Here is a 20,891-nt window from a genome sequence, read left to right on the forward strand (position 1 = left end):
GGTTTTCCTCAGGCCCTCTTGAGAGCCAGTTCTTGGGCAATGGGAGCTATTTCCTCTCACAAGTCCCAGGAGCTACTGTCTGAGGTATTGCCCCTGAATGAAATGGATTCTCTGATCCTCTGGCCCCACCTGCAGGTAACTCCCCTTCAGGACAGACTCAGGTAAATGAGGATTTCTCTGCTTTGCTGCAAGGACACCAGAGGGCCCTGTTCCCTATCTAAACCTTAAACTGGATTTCTTGGAGCAGGGACCCCACTTGTAGCTAGATGCTGGAACCTGGGACAGTAGCTAACCTCTTAAACTTGGCAGCAACCTAAACCTGGACCACAGGTTCATTGCTCCTGAGTTAGATTTCAGAGATGCATGTTCCCTTCCATGGATCCTCTGGGATCCAGGGGCTAACTTCAGCTTGATATACCCAATATTTTCCAGTAGATGGACTTGGACATATGATAAAATATTTTTTTTTAAAAAGAAACCAAGCACCTTAGCTGGTTTGGTTCAGTGGATGGAGCATTGGATTTGGACTGAGTTAGTCTAGGATGTGATTCAGGTCAAGGGCACTTTCCTGGGATGCTGGCTCCTCCTAGGCCAGGGCACTGGTTAGGGCACATGCAGAAGGCAACCAATTGATATGTTCTCTCACATAGATATTTCTCTCTGTTTTTTTTTTTTCTTTCTCTTCCACTCTCTCTAAAAATCAATGGAAAAATATTCTTGTGAATCTCTAAAAAATAAATGCAAAAATATTCTCAGGTGAGGATTAAAAAGGAACAAAACAAAAATGGCAACTTGAACTATTACTAGTCTCATTAGATATCAAGAATAAAAGATAACTGTAATCCACAAGCACTAACTAATAATAGAATGACAGATTAACCTTTTTAAACTGAGATTATTTACATTCTATATGAAAATACCACCCAAAACGTTCATAACTCTCCAGGCACAGATAGTCCCAGTCCCCTAATTTCTTTCAGTAACCTCCAGGTGGTCTGGCCATCCTCAAGTTGTGGTGGCAGAACCCTAAGTATAGATGAGGTGAGTGGCAGTTGACAATGCTGAATTTCTGGACCACAATTCAGGTCACAGCAAGCCAAGACCCTGACAGGTTGCTTCCTCCCTGGCTCCTCCATTTTGCAGCAATCAGTAGAGGATTATGGAATCTCAGCACAGGAGAGCTGCTGTGTGTACATGCATTTGTTTGTGTGTGTGGAGGGGACATGCTCAGATAGACAAGGTGAAATCTATTCCCTGCCCATCATCCCCACGCTTCCTATGGCTTTGGTTCACTTTCTAAATGTCTTAATAAAACAAAAGGTAACAGATAGACAGAAAGAAAAATATTTTAATACATATATATGTTAAATGATTTGCATCCAAAGAACTCTTATAATTCAAAAGAAGACCAAAAATCCAATGATCATTGTACAATTTAGAGAACTTGAGTAGGCACTTCACTAAAGAAGATATATGGATGGCTACTAAGGACATTGTCTTAGCCTATTTGTACTTCCATAACAAAAAGACTGTAGACTGGGTGGTTTATGAACAACATCAATGTATTTCTCACAGCTCTGGGAGCTGAAAAGGCCAAGGTCAAGATGCTGGCTGATTCTGTTTCTGGGCAAGGCCTATTTCCTGCTTTATACACAGCTGTCTTCTCCTTTAGTCTTTACCAATTAGGAGAGGTGAGGGAGCTTTCTGGAGTCTCCTTCATAAGGGCACTAATCCTATTTCTAAGGGCTCCAGCCTCATAAGATAATCACCTCCCAAAGGCCTTTAAAGTCTATCAATAGTTTTAGGTAGTAGGTGATGAGTAAAGAATGAAATTGTAATTTACTGAGATTCTAAATCCCCTGCAGCTGCCTGGATTACCATCCTACCTAATAAAAGAGCAATATGCAAATTGACCCTAACTCCCCTACATCCACAAGCCACGCCCACAAGCCATGCCCACTAGCCAATCAGGAGCAAATATGCAAATAAACCCAACCAAGATGGCTACAGCCACAGAGAGCAGGAGAGAGGCTTGGGTTTCTCCAGTATCAAAGGAAGCCAAGCTTTCTGCATGCCATTGCAGTCCTAAGCCTCCACTCAAGGCTACAAAGTTTCAAATAAATCCAAACAGAAATGGCAGCAGCCACTGAGCTGGAAAGAGCAGGAGGCTTGGGTTTTCCCAGGCAATGGAGGAAGCAAAGCTTCTGCAGCCCTGGCTGGCCTAGGCCTCCACTCCAGGCTACAACGTTTCAATTATAGAAGAACACAAACCCTAAAAGTAATGGTTGCTGGCCACTGAGCGAGCAGGAGGCTTGGCTCAGCTCCAGGCTACAAAGTTTCAATTGTAGACGGTAAATAAATTCCAGATACCAGGGCTTCTGCTTGGGTCGACAGGGGGCGTGGCCAGCCTGCAAACCACCACAGGCCCTACACCCAGGCTACCCCACACCCCAAGGGAACCCCCACCCTGATCCGGGATACCCTTCAGGGCAAGCCAGCTGGCCCCCACCAGTGCACCAGGCCTCTATCCTATCTAATAAAAGAGTAATATGCCGATTGACCATCACTCCAGCACACAATATGGCTGCCCCCATGTGGTCAAAGATCCTGCCCCCTTGTGGACACAAGATGGCCACTACAAGATGGCCAGCAGGGGAGAGCAGTTGTGGGTGATAAGGCCAGTAGGGGAGGGCAGTTAGGAGGGACCCGGCCTGCAAGGGAGGGCAGTTGGGGGCAATCAAGCCTGCAGGGAAGGACAGTTAAGGGTGACCAGGCCAGCAGAGGAGGGAAGTTGGGGGTGATTAGGCCTGCAGGGAAGGGCAGTTGGGTGGGACCCGGGCCTGCAGGGAAGGGCAGTTGGGTGGGACCCAGGCCTGCAGGGGAGAGCAGTTGGGGAGGACCAGGCCTGTAGGGGAGGGCAGTTAGGGGTGACCAGGCCTGCAGGGGAGGGCAGTTAGGGGCAAACACGCTGGCAAGAGAGCAGTTAGGCATCAATCAGGCTAGCAGGGGAGTGGTTAGGGGGTGATTAGGCTGGCAGGCAGAAGTGGTTAAGGGCAATCAGGAAGGCAGGCAGGCGAGCAGTTGGGAGCCATCAGTCCTGGATTGAGAGGGATGTCCAACTGTGGGACATCCCTCGAGGGGTCCCAGATTGGAGAAGGTGCAGGCTGGCCTGAGGGATATACCCCACCCCTCTCCCCCTGTGCCAGAATTTCGTGCACCGGGCCTCTAGTATCTTACATAAACTGAAGGTCATTGCTTGAAGGAAAGAAAAGCTGAGATATATCTTCTCAGACCTTTATACCCTATTCTTATGGCAGTTTATCTCTTCTTTTACACAAATATTCTCCCCCACAACATGGAAGCAGTTATATGTGTGCTATGTAGATATGAAAGTAATTGAGGTGATAATGCCTACAAACTAGTACTAATTCATTCTTAGTGTTTGGTCTGTCTCTCCCTTATTGACAAAAACATCTTCTAAGAGTCCTAGTCAGACACACATTTACAAACCAATTTCTCAATTACATACACATGTATATGCACACACATTTTTTAAGCTTTGAATCTTATTTATGGTATTGGTCTGTTTGGTGAGAATGGACATAGTTACCATATTATGTCTTTCAATCCATGAATATGGGATATTCTCATTTACAGGACTCATAGTTCTTTCCTTTATTTCAATGGTGTTTAATAGTTTATATACACAGAATCATATGACTTTTATTCGATTTGTTTTCAGGAATTTCAGTTTCTGATCATATAAGATGCACTTTAAATTTTCTTTTCTATTTTTTATAGTTTAGAGGAAATTTACTGATCTCATTTCTTCCTAACTTCAATAATTATAGATTTCAGGAAAATTTCTAATTATGCAATCATGTTGTGTTAATAATATAAATTATGATAGCTTTCTTTCCTCTTTCCTCTTAGAAGATTTCTTTCTTTCACCTGTCTAATTGCATTGAATAGGAATCCATCATAGTGTTGAATATATGTGGTAACAGCAGACATTTTGTTGTTTTTTAATATATTTTTATTGATTTGAGAGAAGAAGATGAGAGGGAGATAGAAACATCAATGATGAGAGGGACTCATTGGTTTTGTGCCACTTGCACACTTACCCACTAGGGATGGAGTCCACAACCCAGGCACAGAATGTACCTATGACCTCTTATTTCTGGGGCCAATATTTTAATACATATATATGTTAAAGGATTTGTATCCAAAGGACTCTTACAATTCAAAATAAGACCAAAAATCCAATGATTATTGTACAATTTAGATGACTTGAGTAGGCACTTCACTAAATGGCTGAGCAACATCAGAAGGGTCAGTCCAATGTTTTAGAACTTGCACATGGCAGAGAAGTAGCTATTCCCTGCTTATTGCCCAGCTCCTTGTAAGCTCATTTTAAGGCCCAAATTCCAACCTCTTTAATCCTCCTTAGTAATTGATTTCCTCTGGCCTTTTTCAGGGGAAAGATGAGGGGGAAGGATTCTCAGGTGCAGTCAGTCATCTGCTCTTCCTTTCCTTCTTAATTGTACACAGCAGATCCCTCTTCCTTATTTGAACTTTAAGAATTTTTTTATTTCTCTGTGCCTGCATATACCTTTTCCACTAACCTATAATCTGCAGATTCTAGGGGTTTTGCCTTACCTTTGAAGACTGGATTTGGTGGAGGGGAATTGAGAAGTTACTATGCTACCTAGGAAAACTTGGTTATAATAACTTAGTTACTATATTTATTTATTTTGATAAATATGTGTGTGTGTGTGTGTGTGTGTGTGTTCTTAATTGATTTCAGAGAGACGAAGGGCAGAGAGAGAGAGAGAGAGAGAGAGAGAGAGAGAGAGAGAGAGAGAGAGAGAGAGAGATGTTGACAGAAAATGATTGATTGGCTGCCTCCTACAAGCCCCCTAAAAAAATCTAGCCTGAAATTCTGGCATGTGCCTTAACCAAGATTCAAACCAAGTCCATCTGATTCATGGGTGTAGACTCAATCATTCAATCACAAGAGCCAGGCTAGTTGCTATATTTATTATTTGAAGTAGGAATGAGATTGCAGGGCCTGGCTTATAGAATATTAAAATGCTGTGTGACAGAATCAGAAATCTAGGAAATAATAGTGCATGTGGGTGCTGGACCAGTTCCTGTAAGGGACAGCACTAGGTAACAGCACAACAGGAGGGCACACTGCCCACAGAATTGATTGATTTTTGCTGGGAAATGAAATGTCTGCTGAGATATGTTTACATGGTGACTTGAAACATGTTGAGAAATGTGTGAGATAATTTTCTGAGAATTAATTAATTTGGAAATCAATGACCCTTCCGTTGGCTTACAATCCTATGCACTGATTTAGAGGACAGCAATTTCACCTTTTTCTAGGACAGTGGTCGGCAAACTGCGAGCCACATGCGGCTCTCTGGCCCTTTGAGTTTTTAGCGAAGGCCAGCTTAGGAGTACCCTAATTAAGTTAATAACAATCTACATACCTATATAGTTTAAGTTTATAAAATTTGGCTCTCAAAAGAAATTTCAATCGTTGTACTGTTGATATTTGGCTCTGTTGACTAGTGAGTTTTCCGACCACTGTTCTAGGATATGTGGTCTTTGATGGCTTTTACATTTGTTTTCCCATAATTTTTAAAGTTGAGTTACTTAGATTTTCACTTTTTAAACTTCTTGGAAGGTCAATTATTTTCATAGATTTTTTAAAATTGGACTTAAATTCCCAAACATTTGATAATGTGGGAAATAATTCATATGGCGAGGGCATCAATAACTTGTTAACTTGTGATACGTTTCAACAAAATACAGGTAGCATGGCAACTCTGTTAAAATTGATTTTCTACAGCATACAGGGGTCCTCAAACTTTTTAAACAGGGGGCCAGTTCACTGTCCCTCAGACCGTTGGAGGGCCGGACTGTAGTTTAAAAAAAATTATGAACAAATTCCTATGCACACAGCACATATCTTATTTTGAAGTAAAAAAACAAAATAGCAAAAACACCCGCAAGTGGCCAGCGGGCCGTAGTTTGAGGATACCTGACTAAGATAGTGTCTATAGTTACTACTGTATTGCATATTGAAAAGTTTCATGTATCTTACAGCAAAACACATTTACATTCTGTTAAGGTATCAGCCCCCAAGTGTTGTTTTCTTTGTGTTGAAATCCTAATTAGCTCTCAGACTACAATCTGTATAATCCATTCAAGATGGTTACATCCTTTTATAGATTTCAGCCAATTGCAGCAAGTGGGTGTGGCCTAAGGGGAGTCATATAAAAGGCCCATCTGTGCAGAGGCACTTCACTTCTCCAGGGTAGACTGACTGAAGTTGGATCTGCCAGTTGAGTGAAGAGAATCCCTACGGACCCTGATATCAACAGAATTTACAGAGGTGGGAGCCCCCATAGTAGACTCTGGTGAGTATGGAATTTAGAATAAATATGTTTTTATTTTTTTGAGTAAATATCTCAAAAATGCCTACTTTATCTTATTACAAATATTTTCAATTTACCTCTCCAATTGCTGGGATCTTCTCTAAGTAGAAAAGTAGATTTCTTAGTTAATTGAAATGACATCAATATTTCAAATATCTGGAATTGGAGCACTTGTAATATATTGATATTTGCTATAATAAGTTATTTCATTATTTTTTTTAATTTTAGTACCATATTGCCACTAGCTTGTTTTTAGGTCATCAAAGAGATTTCTCTAATTATGGAAATCACAAACCACCTAAAATGTTTCACATAATGTATGCATGTAAGAATCTTCATACTCATTAACCTAAAATATAAATGTCTCAATTAATGAGAAGAAAAACAAACTCATAAACGTCCTCTTTGTTCTCCCTTTAAAAACTTCAGTTCCAGGCTATATTAGAAAACTTTGAAATAGATCCCAACAACTGTAAGGCTTCCCAAGAAGTGGCACTGGACACAATTGGAGATTATCAGACATACAGATGAACTAGTCATGCTTCCAGGAACTGCATCTCAGGATATACTAGTATAGAGAGGCCATCCCATTGTTCTTCTTATTCTTCTTTTTAAAATTATTTCCAGGAAGAATTAAGGAGAGAGAGAGGGAGAGCGAGATTGAGGTATTAATGTGTGAGAATAATGGGAATCCAGTGCCTCCAGCATGCACCTTGAATGGGTGTGAAACCTGAAACCAGGGCTTGTGCCCTGATCAGGAATCTAATCCACAACCATTTGGTGTAGGTGATGATGCCCTACCCAACTGGTCCACACTGGCCAGGGCTTTAATTTTGTATTTATTTATTTGTTTGTTTGTTTGTTTATTCATTCATTCATTCATTCATTCCTCACCCGAGGATATTTTTCCATTGATTTTAAGGGAGAGTGGCCCTAACTGGTTTGGCTCAGTGGATAGAGCATAGGCCTGCAGACTGAAGAGTTCCAGGTTTGATTCCAATCAAGGGCATGTACTTTGGTTTCGGGCACATCCCCAGTAGGTGGTGTGCAGGAGGCAGCTGTTTGATGTTTCTCTCTCATCAATGTTTCGAACTCTCTATCCCTCTCCCTTCCTCCAAAAATCAATAAAATATGTTCCATAAAAAAAAAAAAAAAAAGGGAGAGTGAAATAGAGAGGGAAAGACAGAGAGAAACATCTATGAGAGTGGAACACATCCATTGGTTGCCTTCTGCACATGTCCCCACCAAGATCCGGGCAAGGGCAGAGTCAGCAACCAAGATAAAAGCCTTGACCAGTATTGAACGTGACACCCTTGGTCCATAGCCCAAGACTGTATCCACTGTGCAGGAGGACGTTAATGTTTCTCTGTCTCACCTTTGTCTTCCTCTCTCTCTAAAAGTTAAAAAAAAAACATCTTATTTAAAATAACTTATTAGGATATCCCCTCCCCAAATTTCTTTTCTTTTTGTATTTTCATATAAAGTCATGAAGATATGGCATACCAGAAAAATAAAGTCAGTCCTTCCCCTTCCTTACAGATTCTGTATTTGCAAATTTGCTTATTCACTGAATTTATTTGTATTCCTAAAACTAATACTCATGGTGTTTTCCTAGCCATTCTTGGACTTGCAATGAGAAGGAGAAATTTGAGTCCTGCAGGTTGAATATTCCAAGCAGAGTTTGAACAAGGAGAAGTTCAAACAGCAAGTAAGTTTCTTTTCCATGGTCTATTATGCCAGGTTTTTGGCATTTGGGTGCTGTTTCTTGGTGACAAAACTGTTTAAAACAGCCCCAAACTTAGTGCCAAAGCACTGGGATATGCCTTATGGAGATAATGTATCTGTCAGATAAGCTTCCTTAAGGAATGAGCTCTAGGGCTGTTGGCCATGAATTCAATGTTAATAAATAAACAATATATGTTAACTAAGATATCTTTAAATAGAAATACACATAAAACAAGATTATGTACTAACTGATGGATGGGCATGCTATGACCAGAGGCTGGAAGGAGACTAACTCTGCCTTTTGGCCAAGAATAATGTTTTAGTATGTACTATAAGTGTGTAATATCTTTAATTTTAGTCAGAAAGTAATTTGTTTTTAGAATGCAATGAAAAATCTATACTTAGAGTTAATAAAAGTAATAGATTATGCAATAGAAACATGAACAATTTTATTTATTGCAAAGAAAATTAAAGAACAAAGAAACTGGAAAAGATGCTAATTCTAATTACAAATGGGGAGAAAGCAATTGTGTTCACAAGAATGATTTTTTACACATCAGATTGACAAACATTTTTTGTAAATTTGATGAGAGTCCCCAAGTATTGGATTATTCGTGATTTCTTTTAAGTGTTGGAAAGGGAAAGTAATTGGATTTTTAGGGAGTGTTCCCTGTGGGTCTACTCTAGGGATTATACTGTAGTGTAAATTGATTAGATTATAGGGGTGAGGAACCTTTTTTCTGCCAAGGGCCATTTGGATATTTATAACATTATTTGAAGGCCATATAAAATGAACTGAAATTATTAACAATTAGCCTGTTATATGTGGTCAAACATTTAAATTACCCCTAATGCCTTGGGAGGGCCAGACCAAATGATTTTGGGGGCCTTATATGGACCTCAGGCAGGACGTTCCCCACCTGTGGATTAGAGAATCACATTAAGAAATGCCTGAGACTCACAAGAAACTCAATAAACATTATTAAATGAATCTTAGATATTGTTGGGCATCTGTCTGCTATGATAGCATTTATGTTTTATTTATTTTATTTTTATTTCAGAGAAAAAGGGAGAGAAAGAGAGACATAGAAACATCAATGAAGAGAGAGAATCACTGAATTGCTGCCTCCTGCAAGACCCACAGTGGGGATCGAGCCTGCAAAGTGGCCATATGCCCTGACGTGGAATGAAACTGAGACCTCCTGCTTCATAAGTGAACGCTCTACCACTGAGCAACACCAGCCAAGCATTTTACATGCAACTTTCAGACGGTTGTTATTAGAAACAACGCCTGGATGTTGTAGAGAGTATGCAGTGAATGCAAGAAAATTACCAGAAGCTGTTCGTCCTGCTCTGAGGGATTTCTTGTTAGACAAGACAACTTCATCTTCCCACTACTGACTTAACGTGGCTGAAAAGAGAACAGAAATCTTTGTCCTCTAACTTTGGAAATCTTGTTTAACCTTCAAACTTGCAATGTCAAGGATTCTAAGTCCTCCACCTCTGGCAGAAATGTCCGGTGGCCCTGTAGCTGAGAGCTGGTGCCACACACAGATCAAAGTAGTGAAATTCTCCCACATGTGGACCATCAGTAACTTTAGCTTTTGCCAGCAGGAAACAGGTGAAGTCATTCAAAGTTCAACCTTTTCATCAGAAGCCAATGATCAACTGAAATGGTGTTTGAGACTATACCCAAAAGGGCAAAATGAAGAAAGCAAAAATTACCTTTCACTTTACCTGTTTCTAGTCAGTTCTCCAAAGAGTATATTTTTGGCAAAATTCAAATTCTCCATCCTGAATGACAAGGGAGAAGTAACCAAGTCTTTGGAGAGTCGCCATGCATATAGATTTGTACAAGGCACAGACTGGGGATTCAAGAAATTCATCCAAAGAGATGTTCTCTTGGATGAAGACTACAGGTTTCTCCCTGATGACAAGCTGACCCTCTTCTGTGAGGTGAATGTGGTGCAAGATTCCATCACCATTTCTGGCCAGAATGCCATGAAGATGGTGAAGGTTCCGGAGTGCCAGCTGACTGATGAACTAGGAGGACTTTGGGAGAATTCCTGGTTCACAGACTGTTGCTTTTGTGTGGCTGGCCAGGAAGTCCAGGCTCACAAAGCTATCTTAGCAGCTCGTTCTCCAGTGTTTAGGGCCATGTTTGGACATGCAATGGAGGAGAGCAAAAAGAATCGGGTGGAAATCATTGATGTGGAGCCTGGAGTGTTTAAGGAAATGATGTGCTTCATTTACACTGGGAAGGCTCCTAACCTGGACACAATGGCTGATGGTTTGCTGGCTGCTGCTGACAAGTATGCCCTGGAGCGTTTGAAGGTCATGTGTGAGGAAGCCCTCAGCAGTCACCTGAATGAGGAGAATGCTGCAGAAATGCTCACATTGGCTGACCTCCACAGTGCAGATCAATTGAAAACTCAGGCAATGGATTTCATCAACTCTCATGCTGAGGATGTCATGGAGACCTCGGGGTGGCAGGCGATGGTGGCATCCCATCCCCACTTGATGGCTGAGGTGAACCCCTCAGGACCCCCACACAAGCACCTGAAGCAGTCCTGAGATCCTGCCTGTTATGAGACTCCCTTGACTTTGTAGAAGCAACAGCCACAGTTGCTGTCATTGAGCACCAGGTAGACTGCTCAATCTGTGGAGTGTTTCTTCTGCTGTGTGGGGAGGAAGTCTGCATCTTGGCCCCAGATTTTTAGTTTTATTATTTTCTTTAAAGGAATCATATGTTTTAATGTATTTTTATTGATTTTTGAGAAGAAGGGAGAGGGAGAGAGAAAGATAAGTTATGAGAGTGAATCGCTGGTAAGCTGATTCCTGCATGCACCCTAATGGAAATCAAGCCCACAACCGAGGCATGTACCCTGACCACCAATGGATACTTGACCTCCTAGTTCATAGATCGACACTCACGAACTGAGCAACACTGGCTGGGCAAAGGATATTTTTCTCCCATTGATTTTTAGATTTAGTGCAAAGGAGGGAGGGAAAGAGAGACAGAGACAGAGACTCAGAGAAAGAGAAGAAGATTCAATGCCCAGACAGATGCACTGCAAGGGGTGGAAACTGCAACCCAGATCTGCACCCGAGTGGAAGCAATCCCCTGACCCTTCATGTCTGAGCCAAAGCTCTGAACACTGAGACAATGGCCAGGGTGAGATAAGTCTTATACTGGACCATAAACATGTAAATTCAAAAATGTTCAAATGTGTGTCTTTAGGGATTTGCTTGTTCTGCAGATGTTGTGGTCATCTCTGCACTTTGTTAGATGTGACAACTAAAACTGCTCTTGCTGTTCTGACCTCATAATAAAGCAACATCTTGAAAGACCAACTTTAGCCTCATTCTGTGAAAAACATTTATTTTCCTGATTAAATATGAAGAGTTGCTTTAATGTCAAAAATATGCTCATTTTCAATGATACTCATTTCTTTTGTTGTATTGCCTAACATATAAGCTACCGTTTGTAATTTGCTTTTCAACACAACTCTACACTATTCAAAGCTTATCACATCATACAATTAATGTTTTTAGTGAAATTATATTTAAATTATGTACCAAACAGCTACATAGAAAGCATGCTAGTAGAGTAAAATATGTAGAGGAAGGGGAAATAAAGATATGGAGTTGGGTAAAAGAATGAAGACAGAGAAAATGGAAAGAATAGATCCCAAATATCATAGAGTTTTGGGGTTTGTACCAGATTCTGGGCTTTCTGTATTTTTCAAGTTGATAACATCTCACACACACACACACACACACACACACACACACACACACGGATACAGGATAAAAACCAGGCTGCAGCCAGGCCCAACTGCGACCTGCTGGCTTACATCTATAGATTCTGGGCTTTCTGTATTTTTCAAGTTGATAACATCTCACACACACACACACACACACACACACACACACACACACACACACACGGATACAGGATAAAAACCAGGCTGCAGCCAGGCCCAACTGCGACCTGCTGGCTTACATCTATGCCACCACTCTCTGCTAGGGCCTCTGCAGCATGGCCACCACCAGGGGGTTCAGATGCTCCTGCAAGTGGAGCAGGGGGAGGGGACACTATTCCAGGTGCTCAGACACATCACCAAGCGCTCCTCCTGGGTCCACTCTGAGCCCTGGAGCGTCCGAAGGCACTGCACCTGGAGGGGAGGCTAGTGGAAGTGAAGTTTGTGCATGGAGGCGGAGAGCATATTGCACACATTGAATGTGTGTTGCAGAACCTGCTTCTGTCAGTCAGGGGGACCCTGAAGGCGAGGCTGAAATGTTGATATTTGGGCGACCTTCCTATCAAAAGGACGTGTCCAAGATGATCCTGACCTTGGCTTACTAACACAGCCCACTCAGGGTGCAAAGCTGAGAGAACAAGGCTGTCCAGGAGACAGAGGCCCAGAGCCCCCCTGGCTGCTGTCCTGAAGGCACAACCCAGAGAGCTCCCAGACACTACCCAGCCAGGTTCCCAGGTTATGAAGGCATTTATGGGCCCTGGAGTGAGAACCAGGCAAGGTTCAAGAGCAAACCCCTATCTAGAGCCCTATGTTCTGGTCCTGCTTCTGCAGCAGAAACTGGGGAAGGATGGTGTGGGTTGCTCTGCTTTCCCCTCCTGAATTCTCTCTCTACCAGGATCAGCAAGTTGGGATCTGGTAGTGATTTTGAGGGGTTTTTCTGAAGACTCAGAATTGCTTTAGGCAAAATGCAGTGTACTAAAAATTGTATAAGTCTGTCATAAGTACTTCAGGAACATTTACAATATGTTTTAAATAAATCATTCTTAATCAAGAAAAGTGACTGAAGCACTAGAGAAGGAGAGGAATTTAAAGGAGAAAGCATAGTTCAGATGGTGCTTCTACTGGAGACAGTTCCTGCATCTGTTGTCCTGAGCCTTGTAACTTGAACTTCCACGTACTTCCTTAAATATATTTCCCATTTCATCTTGTGGTATTTCTTTCACCCAGTTATTTAAATTTGAAATGTAGGAATCATCTTTGATTCCTCTAAACCAGTGGTCGGCAAACTCATTAGTCAACAGAGTCAAATATCAACAGTACAACGATTGAAATTTCTTTTGAGAGCTAAATTTTTTAAACTTAAACTATATAGGTAGGTACATTGTTATTAACTTAATTAGGGTACTCCTAAGCTGGCCTTTGCTAAAACTTCAAGGGGCCAAAGAGCCGCATGTGGCTCGCGAGCCGCAGTTTGCCGACCACTGCTCTTAACCCATCATCATTGAAAACCAGTCTCATATCAAGACCTGCAAACATTTGAATTTGTATTTGATTATATCTCCAATCAGTAAACATGAAAGTTATAATAACCAATGGCATATCCAAGTCTTAGTTTTTTTTATTGTTGATGCTGGTCACGATAATGAAAATTTTATAGCTTTTGCTTTTGTGAAAGTACCATAGGTATATACTTCATAAAATGTCACATATTACTGGAACAATTGATAATGAAAAACCCCTGTTTGAGGGAAGCATGCAGGACATGGAGTGGAGAAGTGGTTTAATGACCTGAAATTGTGCCACTAGGCTTGTAGGATCCAGTGATTGCCCTGGATTGTGGATTTGAGCTGCAGCCACCAGCCAGGCCTCCTGCCTTGACCCATGGACAGTCAAGAACCAATGGCTGACAGCACCCAAGGACGGGGTTCTTTCCTGAAGGTTTTGCAGCTAGGTCATCATTCCCTGGTTTCCTTGGGCTTTCATCACAGCCTCGCCCTCCCTGGTCCCGCAATCCAAAGCTCCGGTCACAGAGCCCAGTAGTATTCAATGGTGATGTAAAAAGTACAATAAAATTTGAAAAGTGTGCCATGGAAAAATAAAAGACAAATGTGGGTCCCCTATCCCAATTACATGCTTGACCCACCTTTGATTCTTTTCAGCAGACTAACCCACTTTCAACTAATCAGTTTTATGTGTTACCAATTTACCTCTTACTAGGGAAGATAGGCATTCAGTTTTCTCACATGGCTTCTTCTCTCAGCCTCCAAACACTTAAACCTCATCCCATTTTCTCAGCTTATAGCTGCACTATACTTGTGGATTAGAACACTTTTATTGTTTTCCTCCAGGTACCCATAAGCAATTTACCACACACTCTTCATCTATTCAAACAAGTCAGGTGATGTGGCAGAGCTCATTATCCCCTGAGGGGCCTCTGGGTTCTCTGGTTCTCTCTGCCTAGGGCCCAGCTCCTGCCTGTAATATTTCCCTTCACAGAGAAATCTGAGGGTACCTTCATTTATCTCCTCTATTGCATCTTATGTTCTCAGATTTTGTTTCCTCTTCTCTCTTGTATATGCTCTACTTGTTCCTTCAGGAACTTTTTGAAAAAGGTGTATGAAAGCTAAAAACCGTGCATGTCTGAAAATGTTATCTATGCCACACACAATTCTTCTATAGTTTGGCTGGGCATCAACTTTTGGTTGAAAATTCTGTACCCTTAGAAATTTGAATTCATTGCTTCATTGTTTTCCAGCCTTCAGGATTGCTGTTGAGATTTTGGCCCAATTGATCCCAGTTCCTTTGTCTCTGATAATTTTTCCCCCCTGATATTTTTAAAAGGAAGATTATTAGTATCTTCTCTGTTTATTAGGGAGTGGAAGGGGGGAAGATGGGGGAAGAGTGACAGAGACAGAAAAATATTGATGTGAGGGAGACACTGTAATTTTAAGTTTATACTGAATAGCTCTCAAACACCAGTCACCAGGTGAAAACAAATGCTCACGGATAGGGGGTGGCTACCTGCATGTGGAAAATAGGCCAACCACTTAACTGCTGTAGAAATCAGGCCAGTGACTACGGAACCATTAATGCGTGGGATGTGGTGTGATCACAGGCTCATCATTCCCGGAACATTGTTTAAGAGTGGTGCCAGTTGGATTTATGTATGTAGACTATAGTTGTAGACATGTAATATTTATTAGTGGTGAAATGACTACAGTGATTTTTCCAACATTTTGTAAAATGTGTCCAAAATAACAGTGAACTAATTACAAAAAAATAACCTATACATTCAATCATAATCAAATCTTGGTTAAAAACATTTAAAAATTAACAGGATATTAATTTTCACATATGACACAGGGACAGGAAATGAGACTTCCAGCTTCTAGAAGATTGAAAGCTAAATTTCTGTTGTTTATAGGCTACCCCGTCTATCATATTTTGCTATAGCAGCTCTAATAGAATCAATGTACCATTTTCTATAAATCTACTGTGAGCCAAGCATTGTATAAACATGAAGCTACTCTCTACTGTTATCAGAACTCACTGTAATTTTATTAGCAGTTAATGAATGTATACTGGTAAATGGGGAAAGAGATGATAAAGAGATAATTATGTTAACCAATGTATTCTTATTATAATAGCAACTTCAGAATTTTAATGTATATTTGTTCAATTCCAGTGTATGTGCTTTTTGTGACCAAATAATGCTTCCTCTTACTGATTACATTGGTCAATCTTCGCTGCTAGACTGTGAGTGTTATAAAGTCAGAAACTATATCATTCATCTCTGTATCCCATGCAATGAGACATGGCTTCTAAAACAGGATGTGCTGAATGAATCAGAAAATGCATGCTTTCAATTCACAAGCAGAGCTCTAATTGACTCTATGAATCTATCTAGCCTAGGTTGTAAACTGTACCACCACCTAGTGGCAAAAAATGACTTCTGTGGTCTGCTGATTTGAAGTAGAAAGAAACGTCTTAAACCTAATTTTGCAAATTTAATGTCAAGAGGGAAGACAAGTGACACAATCTGCTAAAGAATATTCCAAATAAGCATACCATATCATTCATAGGAAATTGAAAGGTCTCCAAGGACTTTGAGAATAAATGCATGTGTTTACACTTAGCCTCCTACTGAAACTGAAAAAAAAGAAATCTACAGACAATAAGAGTATTAGTCTTACTTTGAATGCTAGATGTCATGTTCTTTCAATAAAAATGTCTAAATTGGCTTTAATATTTATTTTAATAAGAGGAAACAAAAAATTAGGGTCTGCACCATGTATATAGATAAGATACCATATTCAAAGTCTTGACGTGTTAAATTAAAAATATTTTCCTACAAAAATTTTTCCTGCATGATAGTGAACATACAATACAGTATACAGATGATGTGTTATGGAATTGTGCACCTGAAACCTATATAATTTTTAACTACTGTCACCCCAATAAATTTCATCAAAAGGAAAAATAGTAAGTGAAGGGATCAATATGGTGAGATGGAATAAAAATTCTAAGTTACATTGAAAAAAATATTTTTCTATACCAATAGTGAAACTATGGACTTTGGGTGATAATGTTATGTCAATGTGGGTTCATTGGCTGTAACACACATACATGCCATGCTGGTGGGAGATGTTGACAATAGGGGCGGTTATGCATGTGTGGGGAAAGGAGGAATATGGGAAGACTCTGTACTTCCATTCAACTTGTTATTAACCTACAACTGCTCCAAAATAAGGTTAATTAAAAATATTTCCCTTGTGTCTTTTAATTATTACAAATTTATCATCATCGACCGTGGAATTACAATTTTTCCTTCACTCTTTATTAACTCATTCTGTGTTTAGCAACAAGCAAAGCCTGAAGAAAATTTAGAGCCAGAATAATTTATGAAAATTCTCTGAGAGTTTTGAAGGCCCTATGAAACCCCTCCTGAGACTCACATTTCCATTTCTGCTCGTGTGTGGACAGGGTGTGTCGCCTTCACTGTGCTTGTGGAGATGAGGAAGGAACATCACTGAACGAACAATGAAAAGCATTTGGGAAGTGGTGATGGGTGGGATTAATGCGGAGAGGATGCTCAAGGAAGGAGCAGGTTTTGATTTGGGATGATTTCTGGTTCTGACACTTCGAGAATGCTGTTTCAGAGGAAAATGGTACTGGAGAGGCCCATGAGATCTTTACGTTGTGAACTGAAATTCTGTGGAGATGTAGATGTAAAATGAGGTCATGCCAGAAAAGTGTGTAGACTAAAATGAGAATATGCAGATCCCAACAGGGAAAACAGACTGAGAGACCCCTTCAGGAAACCAGGAGTTCATGGTCCTTGAAGAAAAGGAACGCCTGATGAATGAGAGCCAATCAATAAGTGGATGAGTGAATGAGCCAAATCATTCTGCAACCTCATTTTCCCTCCTGATCTTGCTAGCTCCTTGAGACTCAGTTCAGAGATCACAGGCACAGGAATAGCCACCTTCCTCTGGACTGTCAGTCACCATGCATATCATGGCACTCAGATGATTCCGTGATAATTGACTTTTACTTTCTCTCCAATTTTATGCAAAGTGAAAGAGACTATCTGTTAAGGAGCCCAGGCTAGGTATCTGGAACTGTTCTGAGATATTTCCCTCCCTGGATCCTCTTCCATAAATTCACTTTCTTTTTATTTTCTAGGAAAGAGAGAGGGAGAAATCCTTCAGCTTTATTGTAATAACTAGAGGCCCAGTGCATGAAATTCATGCACGATGGTGGGGGGTGTCCCTCAGCTCGGCCTCACCGTCTCCAATCTGGGACCCCTTGGGGGATGTCCAACCGCCAGTTTAGGCCCACAGGGATCAGGCCTAAATAGGCAGTCAGACATCCCTCTCACAATCTGGGACTGCCGGCTCCTAACCGCTCACCTGCCTACCTGCCTGATTGCTCCTGACCACTCTGACTGCCAGCCTGTTCACCCCAAAATGACCCCCCTGTTGGGCTGCTTTCCCCCAACTGTCCCCCCTGTCAGCCTACTAGCCCCCAACTGCTTGGGCATGCCCCCCTCACCAGCCTGCTTGCCCTCAACTGCTTCCCCCTGCCAGCCTGCTCACCTCCAACTGCCCCCTCCCTGCTGGCCTGCTCACCCCCAACTGCCCTCCCCTCCTAGCCTGATCACTGCTTACCACCCCTGCTTCGGTCCAAATATGTAGAATTGGTGCTATTGTGGGGCAGTTGGCTAGCACCAGGAACACTGGCTTCTGATGCAAGTTTTTCTTCAGAGTCAGGATTCATGAAGACCTGGTTGCCCATTTCTCAAGAAATGGATATTATTTGTAGAGAATCCCCAAAATTGTTATTATATGTCCCTCTGAGATTCCAAATGTTAGAATCAAAGCAGATGAATGTGAATATATCAGAGCTCTCCTTTCTAACTGAAAGTTTTTTTTCAACAACTGCCTTTAACCAGAAATAAGGGGTTAAAACTTACTTTATCATCTTAGGTGGCACTAAAGTTCATGGTTATTGTGCAGGTGAAACTTCTAAAGAGCATGGGCTTTTTATGGAGTATGACTGGAGACATGCAAAACAATCTGAAGCAGGAAGCTAGCAAATCCCAAACATTCAAGGTAAGAATGAATATGCTCTGTTGACATTTATTTTTTCATACATAATAAGAGTAATTTTTGGATAAATTCAAGTAACTAGGTAAATGATAATGGTTTCTGCCCAGAGGAAAATAGAAAAATTGGTTTTAATAACATATTAGCAATCATATATATATATATATATATATATATATATATATATATATATATATATTAGCCAAAGAAACTAGTGCCCAGAATTGTAATAAATATGTGTGATTATTGGACAGGGAGAGAAGTATGCTAAAGTCCCATTGGCTTGTAATCAAATATCCACATATAACTATTGACTCTCCCCAAACTTCCTCATTCTTATCTGTGAGGCAATGTTTCTGGGACCCCATGGATACCAAATTCCAGGGATTTTCAGGTTCCTTATAGAAAATGATATAAAATAATGCATAGCGTTAGCCCTCTGAGTTCATGCATTTCCAAACAATGATTAAAATTGTTGTCTTTGATCCACCATAGGTGGATAGGAAACCCACAGATACAGATGGGTAACTGTGTATTTATTGAAAAAAATCAGAGTACTCGTTCCCTCACAGTTCAAACCTATGTTTAGCAAGGTCCCACCGTATATGATAATAAGGGCATGATAGGCATTTCCAGTTCAATGTTAAAGGCTTGATAAATTTTTCAGAATCAGAGTATCAGAAAAAAACCACACTAAGTATGACTATGGAGTAGAGGAGAGAAATATAGTAATACCTAGAAGAAAATCACCTACTGGCTGTGGGAACTGCACAGGGAAGGGAAGGGTCCAAAGGTGGGGCTGCCTGGACCCCCAGACATCAGGCCTGTACCCTGTTGCTTGATGTCCTGAGCTCTGAAATCCAAGGGCGCTGCATAGCAGCCATCCTGCTGCCCTCCCCAGGACATAGCTGGGTGGGCTAATGGGCTGCAAACGTATACTCCCTTCTCCCCATACAGACTGCAGGAAGCTACAGCAGCAAGTCCACAGCCTGGACTTCCATCCTTGTCCTGTTGAATGTTGTTTTTTCTACTGTCCATTCCCATACAACCTAAAGTATCATCTTTAATGAACATTGAGTTAAATTTGAGATTTTCAAAGTATGGTCCCGGGACCAGCAGCAGCAGCAGCAGCTTATAATTTGCTAGCTATGCCAGCTCTCCAGCCCCAGATGCACTGAGTCAAGAATCTCTATGGTGGAGGCTCAGCCACCTGTGTTCTAACATGACCTGCAGGTGATTCTGATGCACCTGCTAGGCGAAGTCAGTGTGGATGTTAATCTCTGAAAGGATCCCTTCTCAGATGGGAAGGGCTGCCTCTTTCTTTCTGTCTCCACCCCTTCCTGAATCTGGACCATCTGGGTAGAGAAACAGAGAATCACTTTTGAGTGCTGAGGGCCAACAGGATTAGGCAATTGAGGTTCCTTGAGGAGAAGCACTAACAGGCTACATTAACCCTCCAGGTTTAGATTTACCATGGAGCTTTATGTATGGTCTCATCCACCACCAAATTACTTTATTGTTATTATTCATAAATTCTTCATTTCTGAATTTAGCTTTTTTTCACATTTATGATTATTTCTGATTATATTCATTGAAACACATGTTATAAATCCAATTACTAAAATTTTTTAAAGCAGAATATTTTAGAAACCAATTCATTGCAGTTATTAGATATTGGAATATATTAAACTGATATCCAATTTTTTATGACTCAGTAAACTACTGAAATTTTATGTAATCATATTTCTAGGACTCAGGAAGCCACTTTTGCATCCATATTTTTTCTTATTATATAAGTCACTTGTCAAATATATAAGTATTTGCTAAGGCCTGAGTCACATCTATCACTTTCCTACATTATAGTGACCCCATGACTAAGTAGGACTATACATGCCACTTGGCAGGCTATTCTCCTCTGCAAGATAAAGCTTAAGCAAAAGGAAAAGGTCACCCACAACATATCCTAACTGAAGGGCCCTGCCAGGTGGTACCCCATTGGGGTGACATTCACCTCGGAAGCGGTTGACCCTGCCCATCAATCCAGTGATGGGACATGCAGGGAGTTGTGGCTGCAGAGGCTGAGGCATGTGCAGGTGCACCTTCTCACCCAGTCAGGAGGAAGAGGCAATTAATCCTGCTGGTGGCATCATCATTCAGCTGAACATTCTTCCTCAAATCCTTTTGTTCACAATCATGGCATAGAATTGTGTCATTCTTAGGGAATCTCTCTTTTCTTTGCCTTCTACCAGCCCCATTTCTCAGATGTACTTGTCTCTATTACCCAATTCTGGGAAAATCTAGTCTTTGCCATTTCAGTTCTTATTGATTGTGAAATATTAAACCAT

The 20,891-nt window shown here is 41.0% G+C and overlaps 1 protein-coding gene across 1 annotated transcript; it reads left to right on the top strand.

Annotated features, from left to right (window-relative positions):
- The first annotated feature begins 9,650 nt into the window (after positions 1–9,650).
- On the top strand, positions 9,651–10,748 carry LOC103292980 (speckle-type POZ protein B-like). Its single transcript, XM_008149217.3, has one exon. It carries the CDS (start codon positions 9,651–9,653, stop codon positions 10,746–10,748), a length of 1,098 nt encoding a protein of 365 aa, XP_008147439.2.
- The last annotated feature ends 10,143 nt before the right edge of the window (positions 10,749–20,891 follow it).

This window comes from Eptesicus fuscus, chromosome 13 (genome assembly GCF_027574615.1).
Source record: "Eptesicus fuscus isolate TK198812 chromosome 13, DD_ASM_mEF_20220401, whole genome shotgun sequence".
Lineage (NCBI taxonomy): Eukaryota > Metazoa > Chordata > Mammalia > Chiroptera > Vespertilionidae > Eptesicus > Eptesicus fuscus.